A 16,108-nucleotide genomic window follows, 5' to 3' on the forward strand; every position below is an offset into this window, starting at 1 on the left:
GAAAAACTACATTAAAATGTAATTTTAGTATTTAAAACTTTTATATGAATGGGAACAGCATATTAGATTTTTGCCAAAACTGATAACTAAACCTCTTAAGTTATATTTGGAGTTCTGAACAGACTTTCATAAAAGATATATTATAAGATAATCCAAAAATTCTCATATTTAATATTTAAAATAGATGTGTGATTGAGAAAACATATTACATTTATAAGCATTAAATGTATTCTTGGAGTTATGCTAAATGCAACAAGAATGATATTATATATTAAAGAAATAATATAGCAAATATAGAAAGTAATGCATGGTAACACTATATCAAGAATTCTAAAGATATGCTGCTTTTAAAGTGCGATGTTTAAACCATTCATTTGTGAATCCCTATACGACTTTATGCGTGATTTTGTGATCATTATACGACCAGAAGATATACTAAGATTGATGCAATATTTTCAAACCAAAGCATGAGAATAGGTGTGAATACTTATTGCCCATTGTATGGGAGAATAGAATAATAAAAAATTAATACTGTTTATAATTAACACTAAGCCATAAGGTTTATAAATAAATTATATTTTATTTACAAATGAACACTGGGAAATTGATAGTTTACTAAAAGCTTGTTGCTATTCCACTAATTCCATGTCTTAACTTGTCTTGGTAGGAAATTGTGTGCTGGCCACATCAGATACATTTTGTGTGTGTGTGTGTGTTTTGTCATTTATTTAAAAACAAATTGTAGGCTGTTAGCCAAGTCAAGTGCAATATAATTTCATGTTGAAACCAGTACTGTTCTAAATTAGTATTGTTCCCCCTCATTTTCTTGGAAAAATTTATCAAAGTAAGCTCCTTTTTCTTCAAGTGACAGAACAGCTGGCCAACTAGGTAAAATGTTCACACAGCCAGATGAGTCTCATCGCATGGTAGATTTCATGAAAGTTCAAGAGCCACAACTGGGTTTTCCATCAGTTGCAAATTCATATTTATATTGTTTCAAAAATCATGAACATTTAAAATAAATTAATGATAATTTCGCATTTTTATGTAATTAATATGGTTGCATAAAAATATTAAATTTTATTTCTCTTACTTTGTGTTCATTAATATTTAAAATAAATTAATGATAATTTTGCATTTTTATGTCATTAATATGGTTGCATAAAATATTAAACTTTATTTCTCTTACTTTGTGTTCACAACAAATTATAAATTTAAAACTATTGTTAAGATGCATTTGAACATTCTTCTTTCAGGTAAAAAACAAGCATTTTCTTTTGGTTTCCTTTATTCTTTCTTCTTCATTCATAATCGTTGCTTGCTTTTATTAGAAGTGAACTGAAATCGAAAGAATGTGTATTGATCTTTAGAAATACATATTGCAAAAGGTTTTTCATTTGAATGAAGAATAAATGATTCATTTTAAAAAACAAATTAAATTATTTTTCTTAACAATTTTAACTAATAATACATTGTTTTAGAAAACACAAAATAAGTGATATGGGAAAGTGCACATGGCAGAGAAACTGTTATTTGAGAAATAAAAATTATTTCAGAATAAGCTATTAACATTTTAGGCTTTTGCATGAAGATCAATAACTTTATTTTCCCACTCAATTAACTTGAGGGCTAATATATTAAAATTAAATCTAGTTTTAAATAATTGAATTACTTCATTAGATGTAAACAGGATTATAAGTTACAGTTGTCAAAGATTCGAACTAGTTTTTCAACATTCGAATCTTTTGAGCCCTAACCTTATAAGGTATTTCTCCCGCCTTCTTAGCATGCCTTCATAGTGTATTGGTCAGCACACTGGGCGCTTATTCCAGAGGTCTATGGTTCGATTCCCGGTGAGGGCGTTGCTCATTTTTCACATCTCTTGCTTCCAAAAAATCTTAATGTCTCTACAACCTAAAAAATCATTAAATGTTTGAAATAAAAACTATGGAATGACTAGTTTTGTTGATGTCTAGTATAGATGAATTCATTAAAAAAAAGATGATGAAAGCAATTTCAGTGGTATCAGACTCATTATTTTTATTCACTATGGCCCTGAGTGCTGCACTGTTTCAGCATAATTCTAAGCGAAATTTACTAGAATGGTTAAGTAATCAGTACACTGCACACCATTGAAAATTTTCAAAATTACCTATTGAATTGTTTTGATAATTCTGAACATAGATAACCTACTACTAATAAATATAGTAACCTATGTCATTATATATAAATCGTTTTTGCTTCAGTCACATATTCCATCTATATACCAATTGAAGTCTTTACCAATGGCTGTTGAACTTTGAATTGGTTTTCAAACAGAGCCAAATCAAAATTAATAATACAGAGAGAAAAGATAATTATGACTACTGTAATGAATTTATTTTACAAATATTGATATAAAATGAAAGTTTAACTCTCCAAATTTCTATGGACATTCCCAGATGTTCGACGTGAAGATTTTTTTTTTTTTGTAATACAGCGCGTGTCCACATGATCATTTAGTTCTCGAGTTCTTGCCACAGAGTGTATGTATCCAGCCTATCCTAACTGTTAACTGCTGGGTCTATAAAGAGAGTCATATGACTTATTGTCTTAAAAAATCAAATTCAGTAGCTTAAAATAAAACTTCTTTTCTAATTGCCAAACTAATTATTACATATCTTGTGTATAAATCTATCCAACTTGTGGGAACATCAGCTTAAATAAAATTAAAATATTAAATTCTAAGAAAAGTAAGCCTTCAAACTTTGATTCACGCATAGAAAGTTTCACTAACAGTTACAGCTAACAAACTAAAGATGAAATCAGTAATAAATTGCTAAGTAATAGTGAGACATCAGCTATAGTAGCCAAAAGATTTGTTCTAAGGACTCCGTGCTTAATTCAAGAACTAACGTGGATAGTGGTAGGAACCAATGAAAAGTAGAAATTGAAATAAAGGCAAAATAATATGGTAACTTATTAATAAACATAAAACTCTCAACAAGTGATGATATAGCTTGATAAATTGAACCAACTACCATGCCTGACTGCTGCTTTATTTGCTTATGTCCTGTTGCGAAGGAAACCTAAGCATTTCCAAGGAATAAATTACAAAGTTGTGCGATGATGGGTATAAACACATCACATTTTGTTAAAGCACAGAAAACATTTATCTTCAAGAATTACATATATGTTTCCTATGTAATTAGAGAAAAAAATGAAGACCATTGATGAAAATTCAGCGCTTCCGTAAGCACTTCACTTTTTCTTTTAATTATGTTTTTATAAAATATGTATTTGTTATTTATAAATAAATGTTTCTTCTTGTAAATACTTTCTTCGTCTTATTCAAAAACACTTAACAAAAAAAAAAAAAAAAAAAAAAAAGAGGTGGTGCTTTGGGAGCTGGAATGGATTAATGGTATTTCAATTAATTTCAATAGGAAAAACTGTGAGATACGAGCAAGGTTACAGAACAAATTAAACTCGTATGTCGAGATACCACTGTATATGTTTGTTAAATTATGTTGATATCCAGATTCAAGTGTTTACTTATATTAAAGTTTACCTATGCTAAAATTTGTCAATATTCTAATAATAAGTACAAACTCAAACAAGGAGAAGGATATCGAGTATAATTAAGTACCTAGCAATTCCCTAATGCAACATATTAGTTGAAGAATGAAGAGTTCTGAAGTTTGCAGAGAATACATGCATTCCCCCCAATCTTCACATCATTTTCTCTTATGTTATGTAGCTTTCATAAATTAAGTTATATTTTTTAGTGTAGGTGTATTTGATGGTAGATCAGCTAGATTTGGGTTCCAGATATGATGGTTTCAGATTCCAAATTTGATGACAGCACCTTCAAATCTTAATTTCAGTTTTGATAAATGCTCTCTGCATTTCCCATAAGTTCTATATCAATCTCTTAAAAGCGAGAATGTTGCATAAATTTGCATTATTTGAAATTAAAGGTCTGATGCAAAAGATGGTCTGATGATCTACTTAAGTTCTCTAGAAAACAGCAGCTTAGAGTCAAAATTTTTTTAAATGGAGTCTGTATGTGTATGAAGATACTTTTACTTCAGAAAACGAAAGATTATAGTTCAAAACAAAACATGTATGGGACTAAAATACAGCAGAATTTCACAGCACATTAAGTGAAATTTTAGTGATCAGGGAGTGGAGAATAGTACAATATTTCTCTGGGCTACTAAGCTTTTGTGAAGGACATGCCAGGCATACAAGGTGATTGAAGAAAATAAAAAATATCAGCTGATTAAAGAATTGTATTAGAGGTACTAGAACCAGGACAACCAATTCAGTTACAGTAGAGGCAAAATAAAAAGGAGAAAAATTTCAGAAGCACTGGATGGCAGAGTGCCTAATGCTGACCCTACCTAATGTGATATTTGTGGAGGGCTTGAAAGAAGAAAAAGTTCGTCAAGCAATATGCGAGGAAAACATCACAAACTAAAGCGATTTTACAACTACCAGAATTTTGACAGAAGCTGCGTATTAAAAAAAAGAAGTTTATGTTCAGTTGGTCATTTATTGCTTGATGCAACATTACTGAAATGAAGACTTGATGTTAAAGGTAAAGGATTTCTATCACGAATAACAGCAACTGATAAAACTTGAATTAAAAATTTTGATCATAATTGAAATCATTGTTAATCCTGGAGTCCCTTCTCTCCCCAACACGAAAAATTTTGACATGCTTAACCACTGATTATGTAAATGATGATTTTTTCCTGGGATTATCAAGGCATTATTGCAAAACACTAGAAAAACATGTGCAAAATGTGCTGCATGTGCAAAACGTTCGATTGCAGCATTAAGTATGAGCGGTAGCTTGCAAAATATGTGAAAAATATTGCATACAAATGACCTAGCATGCTTAAGGATTAGGAATTAACTTAGAAAGGACACATGTAAAAGGACTAACTATAGAAACCCCAGATTTTCATGTGAACTGCAATTTTCCTCCATGAAAAAGATTTCTTCAATAGTCACCAAGCTGTTAAAAGTTTGAGTAAAACTAGTATTCTGAGATGAACAGCAAATCTTCCACAACAATGGATCACGATTGTTGTGAAACAAGGGATATACACAGAAAGAAATTGCCTGAAATGAAATTAATATGAGGGAAAAACATTAGAGAGCATTAATTTTAAACTGCCATCGTACTACAGTCAAAAGTCGTTAATCCAGACTCGTCGGGACTTTAAGTCCCGTTAATCCAGACTCGGCGATTCCGGATTATCGATTTCTCCGGATTATAGATCATCAGTTTAAATCTGGTAAGATGGCATGCAGAAATTATAAAATTAAAAATATGAAACTGTAATTTATGAAATAAAGAACAATTATGATCTAAAGGGTATCAAAATTTACAAAAAAAAAAAAAAAAAAAAAAAAAAAAAGCTTAATGTTTATTTGTTTACTTTACTTTCTTCGCTATCGGAATCAAATTATAATGACGAGGAATTTGATTTAAATCATATCAAAGACGGAGTACATCGAGATGAAATACTACATTTAGTAAGGAATTATAAGCCAAATAAAATAAAAAACATCTGCCCTGAAGATAAGGATAGTGCTGACAGATCAACTTCCAATTCATTGCGTGCCACGGCATCTCCACGCCGCAGAGCAGCGTCAAATTGATAAACAGACTTCGGAATGGTTAGATAAACAAAGGATATGCCTTTATCCATTTTTTGCAGCAATTCCACTTTTTGTTTAATGGACTTTGAAACATACTTTCGCTTTGTAGATCCTTTACATATTAGTAAATATATATTGGAAATTCTATTTGACATAATCGAGAGTTCACGCTTACTTTTATAAAATTGCTCTAACAGTCTGCAAAAAATAATAAGCCGGATCCAATTCGAAGATTAAGGAACAACGCAATCTGCAACATTAACTGAGATAATTTTAGCTTAGCTTATACCGTCCGTTGTATGTTAAACGCACATGCGTAACCGCATTTTGGGCATGTGCACACGCATATTCGCAGCCGTAAAGGTCTTACGCTCATGCGTCAGCGCGACGCATGCGCAGAAAGTTTGTGGCTTTGAGGTCCGGAGTATGGGTGTCCGAATTAATGACTTTTGACTGTATATATTTTGTGCTATCTGATGGCCATTATCTGCTCTAATAGCAATATGTCCGTGATTGGTAGAAATGGAGCTATTTGCAATTTTGTTTTTTTTTTTCTGACGACAAACTTGCAGAGGAGAGTTTGAAATCAATTAAATTGATGCATACATAATATAATTTAAGAAATCAAATGAGCAATAAATAGAGAAACACATCACCTAATGCTTTCTACTTCAAAATGTGATTATATAAGCAGAAATTAAGCTCCCCTTAAATCGCATTTAAGAGGCCAAAAAGGCACAAGATTGTGAGCTGCAGTTTTGGCTATGCCTGCTATATAGTCATGACTATGAATTTTATGAAAATTCAAAACAAACAACACAGCATTTTCCCTGATAATCAGAGATGCCGCAAAACAGCTGAAGCACTTTTACACTGGTCATCAAAACTAAAGGATAATGACAGAAATAAAACGCAGATAAAGATAACTCAAGATATTTGATGAAAAATTATTAATAGAAATTTATACAAAAGCATTAGTTAACAAAATTTACAATGCTTTGTTGTTGATAATGTGAAAAATAACGAAACTGAAACTAAATTAATGGAAAAATTAAGTCACCTCTTGTGAAAAGAATTTTTCTTTAAATGATCACCTCAACCAGTACGCATACATCACATCTTGATTTCATAGATTTTACCAAAGTGTTGATCAAGCCTTGTGTAACTGCATGCAACTCTTCTAAAAGTGTACTTTTCAGCTCCTGCAGGGTCCGGGGTGAAATTCGGTAACCTAAAGCATCCCACACATGCTCAATCAAGTTTAAATCAGGTAAGTTGACCAGGCTATTCAAGTGACATCTTACGTTTGCAAGTATTGCAACAAAACATATGCTAGATGAGGCTGAGCATTGTCATCCATTAAAAAAACTTGGACAACAGCAAAATTGACATATTTAATTAAGAGCAGAAAATTTAGGCACAGTTTAGCATGGGTAGTTTTTATTGCTTAGATGATTTTATAGATGCAGTTAAAAAATCGTGTGCAATAGGAATAGTAATTTATTAGTTTATTTCAATCAAAATGCACAATTGTGAGTCATAAAAAGGCAATACACAAGGGGGAAAAATAAAAGTTCTTTTTCCATCCTCCAAACAGAATATATATTGAAAAATGTGAAATCAGTTACCTGCATTGTGAGATGGTAGTATGTTCAAGAAAATAAGAAAAAAGCTTGGTTCTAATAAGTTCAAATTTATAAGCCGCATTCGAATTACAATTTTCTATGAAATTTTATTAAATATATTAAACACTAGTCTTGCATATTTTTTTGAATTGTATGTTTATGATTTTTTTCTCAAGATTGAAAATAAAGTTGTACATAAATTTATACCATGCATAAATACCAGTAGTATTCATAACATGATAAGTGAAACTTCAAAAACTGAGTCACTGATTTCACCAATATCAGCATTAACTGTTCCTTTGTTCAATTTTTATCTAGCACGAAGCTTAATTACTAATTAGAACTAGAAATATACTATCAAGCAATCTGTACAAATCAGCCAAAATTGAATTACGAATTCAGAATATGAACTATTTGCAAATGTTACCTGAAAAATTTTCCACTTCAAACTTTAAATCTGATGAACTTAAGTTCAGCAACATGTTCTTTATGAAAATTAAGGATATGGCTCTGGATAAACATTATAGCTATCAAAGTTAGACAATTCTAGCATTTAACAAAAAAATGCAGTGCCATTCTTGGTACTTTCTGATTATCCACAGCCCCACCAAAACGTGATGAAATTGTTGATTTTGAGGAGCATTTACAAACTTGTTCGAGACTCTTTTTTTTGCCAAGCTAATGCATGATCCGCTAGAAATTCTATACAAGAGCAATCAATCAATAAAATTTAAAAAGCAAGAAATATTGGTAATAAAACATTAAACTCTTTTGAGAAATCCTTCCTTTTTTATGCTGTTGTTCTCCCTAAGTAAACAATGAGACATATTCACCTAAAAAACATGAGAATTACACAAATTTGGCATTCAGACAACTTTCGCATCACACATCAGCCAAAACAGACAAGTACTATGTACATAACTGGGCTGCCACCAAAATATTTTTAGACGACATCATGGGCTGCCATATAATTATTTTATTACTGCATATTACTGTTTTGTCTTATGAATAAATACTTTTTCACAACTTTACAGTGCAGATGAAGATAATCAGAAAGTACCCTTTTCTTTTAGTAACAGGGTTCGTACACATTTCTGCACATGGAAATTAAGTACTTTTAAGGGCCATTAATGAAAAAAATTAAGGACATATGAGCAAACGGGAACTGAATAAATTCAATTGAAGATATTATCTATGCCTGAATTTCACTTTTGTAATACCATCCTAACAATAAAATAGATCCCTAAGTAGTACGCATTATTACTAAACATGAATTAATTAACATAATTATTAATGAGTTTGAGAATAAAATAAACTATGAAATTTATCAAGTAGCATTAAATATTTTACACTTATGATAGTTGGTCATATTTGCACGTTTATATCGATTTCCTTCTCCCAAAATTAAGAAATTCATTGCAAATTTTCTGTAAAATACATCCACTACGTGTGTTGATACCATGGAGACATTTTTCATTTTGTCACATATTTCTCGAATCTTCTAGAATCGTGGGTCTATAAATCTTGCCTTCAAAACCTTCTAAACTTTCTAAGCTGCAATGCCTAAAATCCTAAAAAAAAAATTATCCTACCATTTCTGTAAAAGAAAAAAGCCAGAAATATTTTAGAAAAAAGAAGGAGGGAAAAAGTATAAAATTAATTTATAGAGAAAACTGATGCACATTCTGAGAATTTTGAATATTCTGAGACAATTACATGGGAAAAACTCTTACTATGAAAAAATTAAAAACAAGACATTTTTAATTAACTACATAGCTAATTTTGCTTTTGCTAAGAGCTGTTTAGTAAATTATGCTTTAAAGCATTATACCTTGTTCATTTTTCAGATTTAAAATATTGTAAAAGTTCCCAAAATGAAACTTTATAATATGACAGCGAAAAATAAAAATGTTTTATTTTAATGTTATTTTTTAAATATAATTTCAATATATTACCATTATTTTAATAGAATTTATCAATGTTACGATGTTTTAAAAAAATCGTCGAAAAAATTCTCAGATTTTGGAATTAAAAGTTTCTATAGAAACTAACCTTAAAATCGCTAAAATGTTGAAAAGTCGCCAAATTTAGAACCGTTTAATAAAAGAATTCACATTCCCAAAAGCAAAAAGTTGTTTAAGAGCTCTTTACTAGAAAAAATGAATTTCGAAATGCTTATGTTTCATTTCTTACTAAGAAACTTGAGTATATCATCATTTATATTAGAAATAGCAACAAATTACAACTCATGAACCCATTCAAAAGATTACCATATATACAGCAGTGAATCGGCAAAAATATTCTTCAAAATGCTGATTCACACTCAAAATGGCCGTCGTAAAAACAGACAGAAATTTCAGATGATTAAAATTAAGGACCTTCTGTTGATTTTGGCCAAAATTAAGGACTTTTAAGGACCAAAAATCGATTCCAAAAAATCTAAGGACTTTTAAGGACTCTTAAGGACCATACGAACCCTGAATAAGTAATATATACCAGTATCACATGTACACAGTGCTATTATTAATTCTAATTATAGAATAATTCAAATAGTTTTTTTTATTACTTCTTTTATTTTTCCATCACAGTCATTTTCTTGAACATAAGGCACAGAATCTTCAGAAATGTTTTCAACTGATTTATCTTTGACATAACTATCATTACTATCTTCATTCTGAAGAAAATTATAATTAAATCATTAGTACAAGATAAAAATATTTATACATTTGATAATATACAAAGTATTTCATAAAATATAGTTTTTGGAAGATACAGAAAGAAAATGAACAAGAGAAGCAAAAGCAGGAAATCAGCAGAATTATCAACACAGCATATAGATTTATGCAATTATTTTTAACATTTACATAAACTAAATTAACACATTCTATGAAAAGGCATTTAATATTCACAAAAATCAAAGAATAAATTTAGTACAAACCGAAGTGGGGGGGGCGGGAAATTAACAATAAATTTAAAATTAATTGAGTTACAGCTCACATCAACTAAAAATCAATTTGTTCTTCCATTAAATGCAACAAAATGACACTTCTACGTGACTGGAATAGGACACATGTTGAAGCAACTTATAATTTTTTTTCTAATTAAGGCAAAAAAATCTGCATCACCAAAAGTTATAAAAGAGTTCTACTTGCATCTACCAATGTATGCTCCCCCAATAGATCAAAAGTTTCCAACTAACTACTCCAACAGAAAATAGGATGCAAAAAACAGCTAGATATGTCATACTACACCGATCATTAGAGAACCATTACAAAATAATAATGGTCTAAATTTGATCATTAAAGGGAAAAAAGTTTATTTACTAAATGTAAAAACTAAACTAGTGATCTTTCCTTGCAATAAATTGAATATCTATAATAGTGTTCTTCCTTTTTTTTTCCCCCCAGGGGGAAACATTTCGTATCATATTAGGAAGGATCCATATATGAAAGAATTTTATTTTTCCTATCCTATTAATTTCCTACACTATTATATTTTTATTTTTTGCATAGTGATAGTATTTTACATTTTTGTATTTTTAATTCTTTATATTCTGTTATTGTATTGGTATTTCTCACAACTTACAAATGCAGTTTAATTGCCAGGATTTTTTAAAACTTATTATATTTTTGCAAAGTTCAATTAATTTTTGGATTGAAAGGTGGGAGGATGATAAATATTAATATATTAGGCTAGCAACTATAGCTCCAATGTGCACTACTTATTTTCCATGTTAAAGTTTTTTTGTGGCAACAAAGAGTTATTTATTCTGTTTAGAATTTGAAAAAAGAGAGAATAAAACATGTTACCTTTGTTTTATATACATTAGCATTTTATTTGAGAGTTTTTTTATTTTTAAGTTCCCTTAAAGTTTATTTTGATACGTGAGTTGACTCGACAAAAGAAAAAGTCCTTTTTGGAACACTATACCTTACAATAACACATCATTACTCTCTTTATGAAATAAACATTCTATGTAAAAAATAAAATAAAATAAAAAATAATTAAAAATGAAAAAAAACCCTTTTATTAGTTTATTTACCTACACATATTAAAAAATTAACAGCTGATTAGATACAAAAGTTACTATAATACACACTAAATAAGGATTCTCAAACTTTTTAATATTTCTCAAACAACATTAATTTATAAAGGTATTTTTACTCACTGTCTCAACTTTAATTTCATCTAGCATTAAGTCTGCAATGTAATCAATTTCACTATCATTGTCACTATCATACAAATAGGACTCATCATCTTCAGACGACAAATCATTTTCAAAATTTTCCTAGAAAATAATGTTTATACATGCTGTATTCTATATATATCACAAAATTAATATGAAACTCTATAAAATACAATTTATATATAATACAATATACATGTAAAACTATCATAATATATTTTAATATATTTCCTTCTCTCTCTTCCTTTCAGCTCAAAGGGCATCAGCGCAGAAGATATATTAATTTCATTTTAGCATTTTGTGTCGAAAACTTAAAAGTCTGAATCACTTTTCAGATTGTTGCCACTATATATTATCGCCACGTATCACATTTAAAGAAATTAAATAATGAAAAGTCTGCAAAGAGGCATGAAAGTTTCTCGCATTTGTGATAAGACAACGGTACCTAGAGCCATTAAATTTTGAATAAAGCACACTTCCACCCAAAGATGTGCATCTGGAAGTCCGAATCTGGAATTTGTTTTTATTAACAATTTCATATTTTGTAAAGCATTTATGAGTTTTTGATTAAGAAACTCAATGATTTCAAAGCGAGCAATGGCAACACTGTACGAAAAAAAAAAAAAACACTTTTATCTCCAGCACGCGAGACTGTGTATATCGAAAATTCTACAGATATGCTCAATTTAAAATTATTTTGCGATATTCCTCTTTAACCCAATTTTATGGTTTAACTGGGAAAAACATGATATTTAATTAATAAAGGCAACACACAAAATGTTTAAAAAATGCCCTTTTGGATGATTTTAAAATCTGAAACCTTTCAGAATTTCTTTATTATTATTATTTTTTTTAATAAGGTATCCCCAGCCACCCTTTAAGAGAGGGAGTGTATAAAACATTTTCTCCCTCCTTACAGCACACTTAACGTGTAGTCGAGAGGTCCAGGTTCAAGTCGCAGTGAGAGCATTGCTCATTTCTTACGTATCCAGCATCAAAATATCCCAATGACTACAGTGGAAAAAACGTGGTGGCTGACGATTTTTCACCACCAGGATTTGGTGACTGGGTCCCCTAATTCCCAGTCATCACTTAAAAGGGGACGTATATAAGGTATTTTCTTTCTGCATGCCTTCGTGGTGTAACGGTAGCACACTCGCCACATATTTGAGAGGCTCAGGTTCGAATCCTGGCAAGGGCACTGCTCATTGCCTACTTAAAAAATCTTAATGATGCTACAGTTTGATTCAACATAACTTGACAGAAAATATATTTTTCCCCCCTTGAGAATTTTATAATTAACATTATCTAGTAAGCTTCAGTATATATTGGTCAAATCAAACTAGTTTTGAAATTTTTCATAAAAGAAAAATTATCTTGTATATAAAAAAAAGATGTTAATAATTTTTTTTATAATTCATCCTTGCTATTTCTTCAAAAAACTTCAACATCTTTTCTTAAAACATTCTAATAATTCCCAAAGTTTATCAGTTTCAACTAAAAATTTTGATTTTGCACCTCACATTTGAATAATTCTGGTACATAAAGTTTATGAATTTCTTTATCTTTTCCTTCCCATATACGAGATCAAATGTATGCAGCGCTATGCTATGGAGTTTAAAATAGTGTATTTGTATGGTACAAATTTTGGTTTCAAGTCATTATCCCATAAATTGCTGTGAGTTACACATTTAAAAATTATTTATGAAAACAGCCTTAACAGCTGCATATAATTTAAAATAAAAAAATTTAGGAAAAAAAAAAAAAAAAACCTCTCTCAGACAGCACAATAATTTGCATACAAGTTTTCCATTCATCTAATATAAAAAGCCAAGCAAAAAAATAAATTTCAAAACTTCATTTTGATAAATTCGCATGGAGGGAGGGGGAACATATATCAAAATGATCAAAATTATGGGAAAACTACAATTAAGAAAAAGTTGTGAAAGTTTTCTGTTATGTAAGCAATCTTCAACTATAAAAAGAAACTGTTAATTAGAAACTAATCACTCTATTTTAGGTTCTTCAGTAATCTAAAATGAAATACCCTAATACAACTTTTATAACTAAATATACAACACTATTATTAAAAGAAGTGTTTTTTTTTTTTTTTTTTTTAAAATCAAGAAAGTATAGTGGTATTTTGCTTAACAAATGCAATCTGTTCCAGAATGACATTTTTACTGTGGAACTGTGTGTAAATATGTGTAGTAAAAATATGTTTATTATGCTGGACTTTCTGTCCTATACATACTGACAGAAATAATTTTACGTTCATGACCCTGATCCAAAGTTCGAAAACATGACAAATTTTTTAATGAACATGAAAAACCCCAACTATATTAGAAATGCTAAGGATTTACTTATTTATTATTTGTCCCAACTTCAAGAAGTCTAAAGTTAACTTGCTTTTCCTTCTTCTTTAAATATTAAAATAGTGCATGATATTGTCACTGAAAAGATATCCCTATCCTCCCCAGACAAAACATCTCAACAAGCTCCTCAGTTCCCTATTCAACGACAGCTTGCAATTGTTTGGTAGTGTAGTAACATCTTTGGGTATTTTCTGATGACCACCCTGAAATTATTCAGGAAAGTTGAATGTAACCAGCAATCAATTACTATTCCTATTTTCATTTCCATTCATGTAATCCGAAGAAAAACATTATTTCATTCCTGAGAAAAATTAGAACATGGAAGTCCTTCATCAAAATTCCCACACATCTGTTTATAGCTGCTTAGTAATGCATCCGCTGCTTGCCACCAAACACCCAGGTTTGAGTCACAGCCAGAAAATTTTCCAATGCCTATCAACATTATAGCCATAAATAATCAGGGTGTTCTCGCCAATCGAGAAACACTGTGAAATTTTGGTCAAATGTGAATTCAGAAAGTCATCATAACATGCTCAGGAAAACTTGAACAAAAATACTGGATGCAGCTCAGAGAGAATTATTTTTTAGTGGACAGAGAGAAATCTCCTCTCTTGTATTTTCAACTCTGTCAAAAGCAATTTTTTGTTTGCTCTGCCAAGAGCATTAGCCAGTAGTCAGATTTTCTGCTATCTCGCTTAAAGCAACCTACTTGGAACAGCCACTTGCAGCCAGACGATGCAACAAGGCTGTTTGCCTTATGCAATAACTTTACTCTGCCCCCAAAAGAGAAACTCCTTAAGAATATTAACGTTCGACTAGTAGACAGAAACTTAGCAGAATTTGAACATCTGTTTGTTCATCTTCCCCCCCCTTTTTCGATGAGAACCTTATTTTATAAATTATTTCCACATAGTCTAGAACTAGAATCCAGAGTCGTAGCTAGGGTTTACAACGAACTGAAGATTTCGTGCCCCCTACTGCTTACCAAGGATGGAAAACAATTAATTCTAAAATGTCGTAACATCAGTTTGGCGCCCCTTGGATTCTGCGCCCGAGGACAGATGCCCCCCCTTGCCCCCCTCTAGCTACGCCCCTGCCAGAATCTTAAATATGTTACCTCCTTGCTTGTGTCAACTTGCTACACCTATTTAGGCTACCCGTAAAATGGTGGCAGATAAATGGGATCATGGATGAAGAAGTGAATGAGATGTCCTTGCTCTTCGTGTAACATCAACAAAGACCGTATGCAGAAATGCCCGCAGAAACATGTGAAGAAAAAATTTTCCTTTGTGTTGACAATAGTGAGATTTGTGTCAACTAAGTCATCTGTTCTGAGAATATGCAGTTGAAGAAGAAGCTTACTATCTACTGTGCAGTGATTTGTGTCCAACGAACTGCGATGATCGAAAAATAAAGTGAAAAAAAGAGTAGTATTCCTTGGTGATATGGGGGAGGGGAGAAAATAAAAGAAATTGAGTGACAATTGTGATTAAGAGCTTCCTGCAATAATAACAAAAAAAAGTGCCTGCTTGTCTGGAAAATGGTGTAAGTCAACTTGGGCATAGTATATAATTAGAATTGTTATGTGAAACTGCTATGCCAGATTTATGTTTAATTTGATAGGCTACTCCTAACCATAAATGGTTTTGAGGAAGCAAAATTTTTCAACTTTAAAGTGAGCATGCATTTTGTGTTATTCTTATTTTTTCTGAATTGTAAAAATTGTACTTTTATAAAACTGTATTATTTTGTATTTTATTGTATGATCCTAAAATTTTTAGAATTTACAAAATGTCAAATCTTTTGGAAGGGTAGGAAACATGATCTCATAAATTTGTCTAAGGAATTAGGTTTAGAGGGTCCCCCCCCCCTCCTCAAAAATACAAGACCTTTAAACCTCACTGTAAAGAGTAATGAAAAGATTGTCGAGGCAACTCTAGAAATGATTACTGAAACTAGGATCGAACAGCATAGGCTTGGAGACGGCGAAAGAAAAAGTTTGAATTAGAACAATTGTGGTGAACAAACCCTAATAATGGCAGAGAAAATTTTCCCAATAATATTCCGAGATCTATAAGAGAACAGAAAAACTTAATGCAGAGATATAATCCTGAATCATCAGATAGTTTGCTTTATTTAGCAATGTTTCAGCATCAAATTAACAAAGAGAATGTAGGCAAAGGAGACTGTGTGTCACATTTGATAGCTCTACTGCTAATGGGAATTGCTTCTATTATTCTATGGGAGACCAAAAGGAGCTTGACAAT

The 16,108-nt window shown here is 30.8% G+C and overlaps 1 protein-coding gene across 1 annotated transcript in view; it reads right to left on the minus strand.

Moving 5' to 3' along the window:
- The window catches only part of LOC118184104 (cellular tumor antigen p53-like), a 93,598-nt gene that overhangs the window by 55,738 nt on the left and 21,752 nt on the right, over window positions 1-16,108 (minus strand). The window contains exons 3-4 of the mRNA XM_035353752.2: window positions 11,449-11,568; window positions 9,847-9,954 (exon numbers count right to left, since the gene is read on the minus strand). Coding sequence (XP_035209643.1) covers window positions 9,847-9,954; window positions 11,449-11,568 — 228 coding nt within the window. The remainder of the gene's footprint in view (window positions 1-9,846; window positions 9,955-11,448; window positions 11,569-16,108) is intronic.

Source organism: Stegodyphus dumicola, chromosome 4 (assembly GCF_044657685.1).
Source record: "Stegodyphus dumicola isolate Sdum_Otavi_A_Nest chromosome 4, ASM4465768v1".
In the NCBI taxonomy this organism is placed as follows: domain Eukaryota; kingdom Metazoa; phylum Arthropoda; class Arachnida; order Araneae; family Eresidae; genus Stegodyphus; species Stegodyphus dumicola.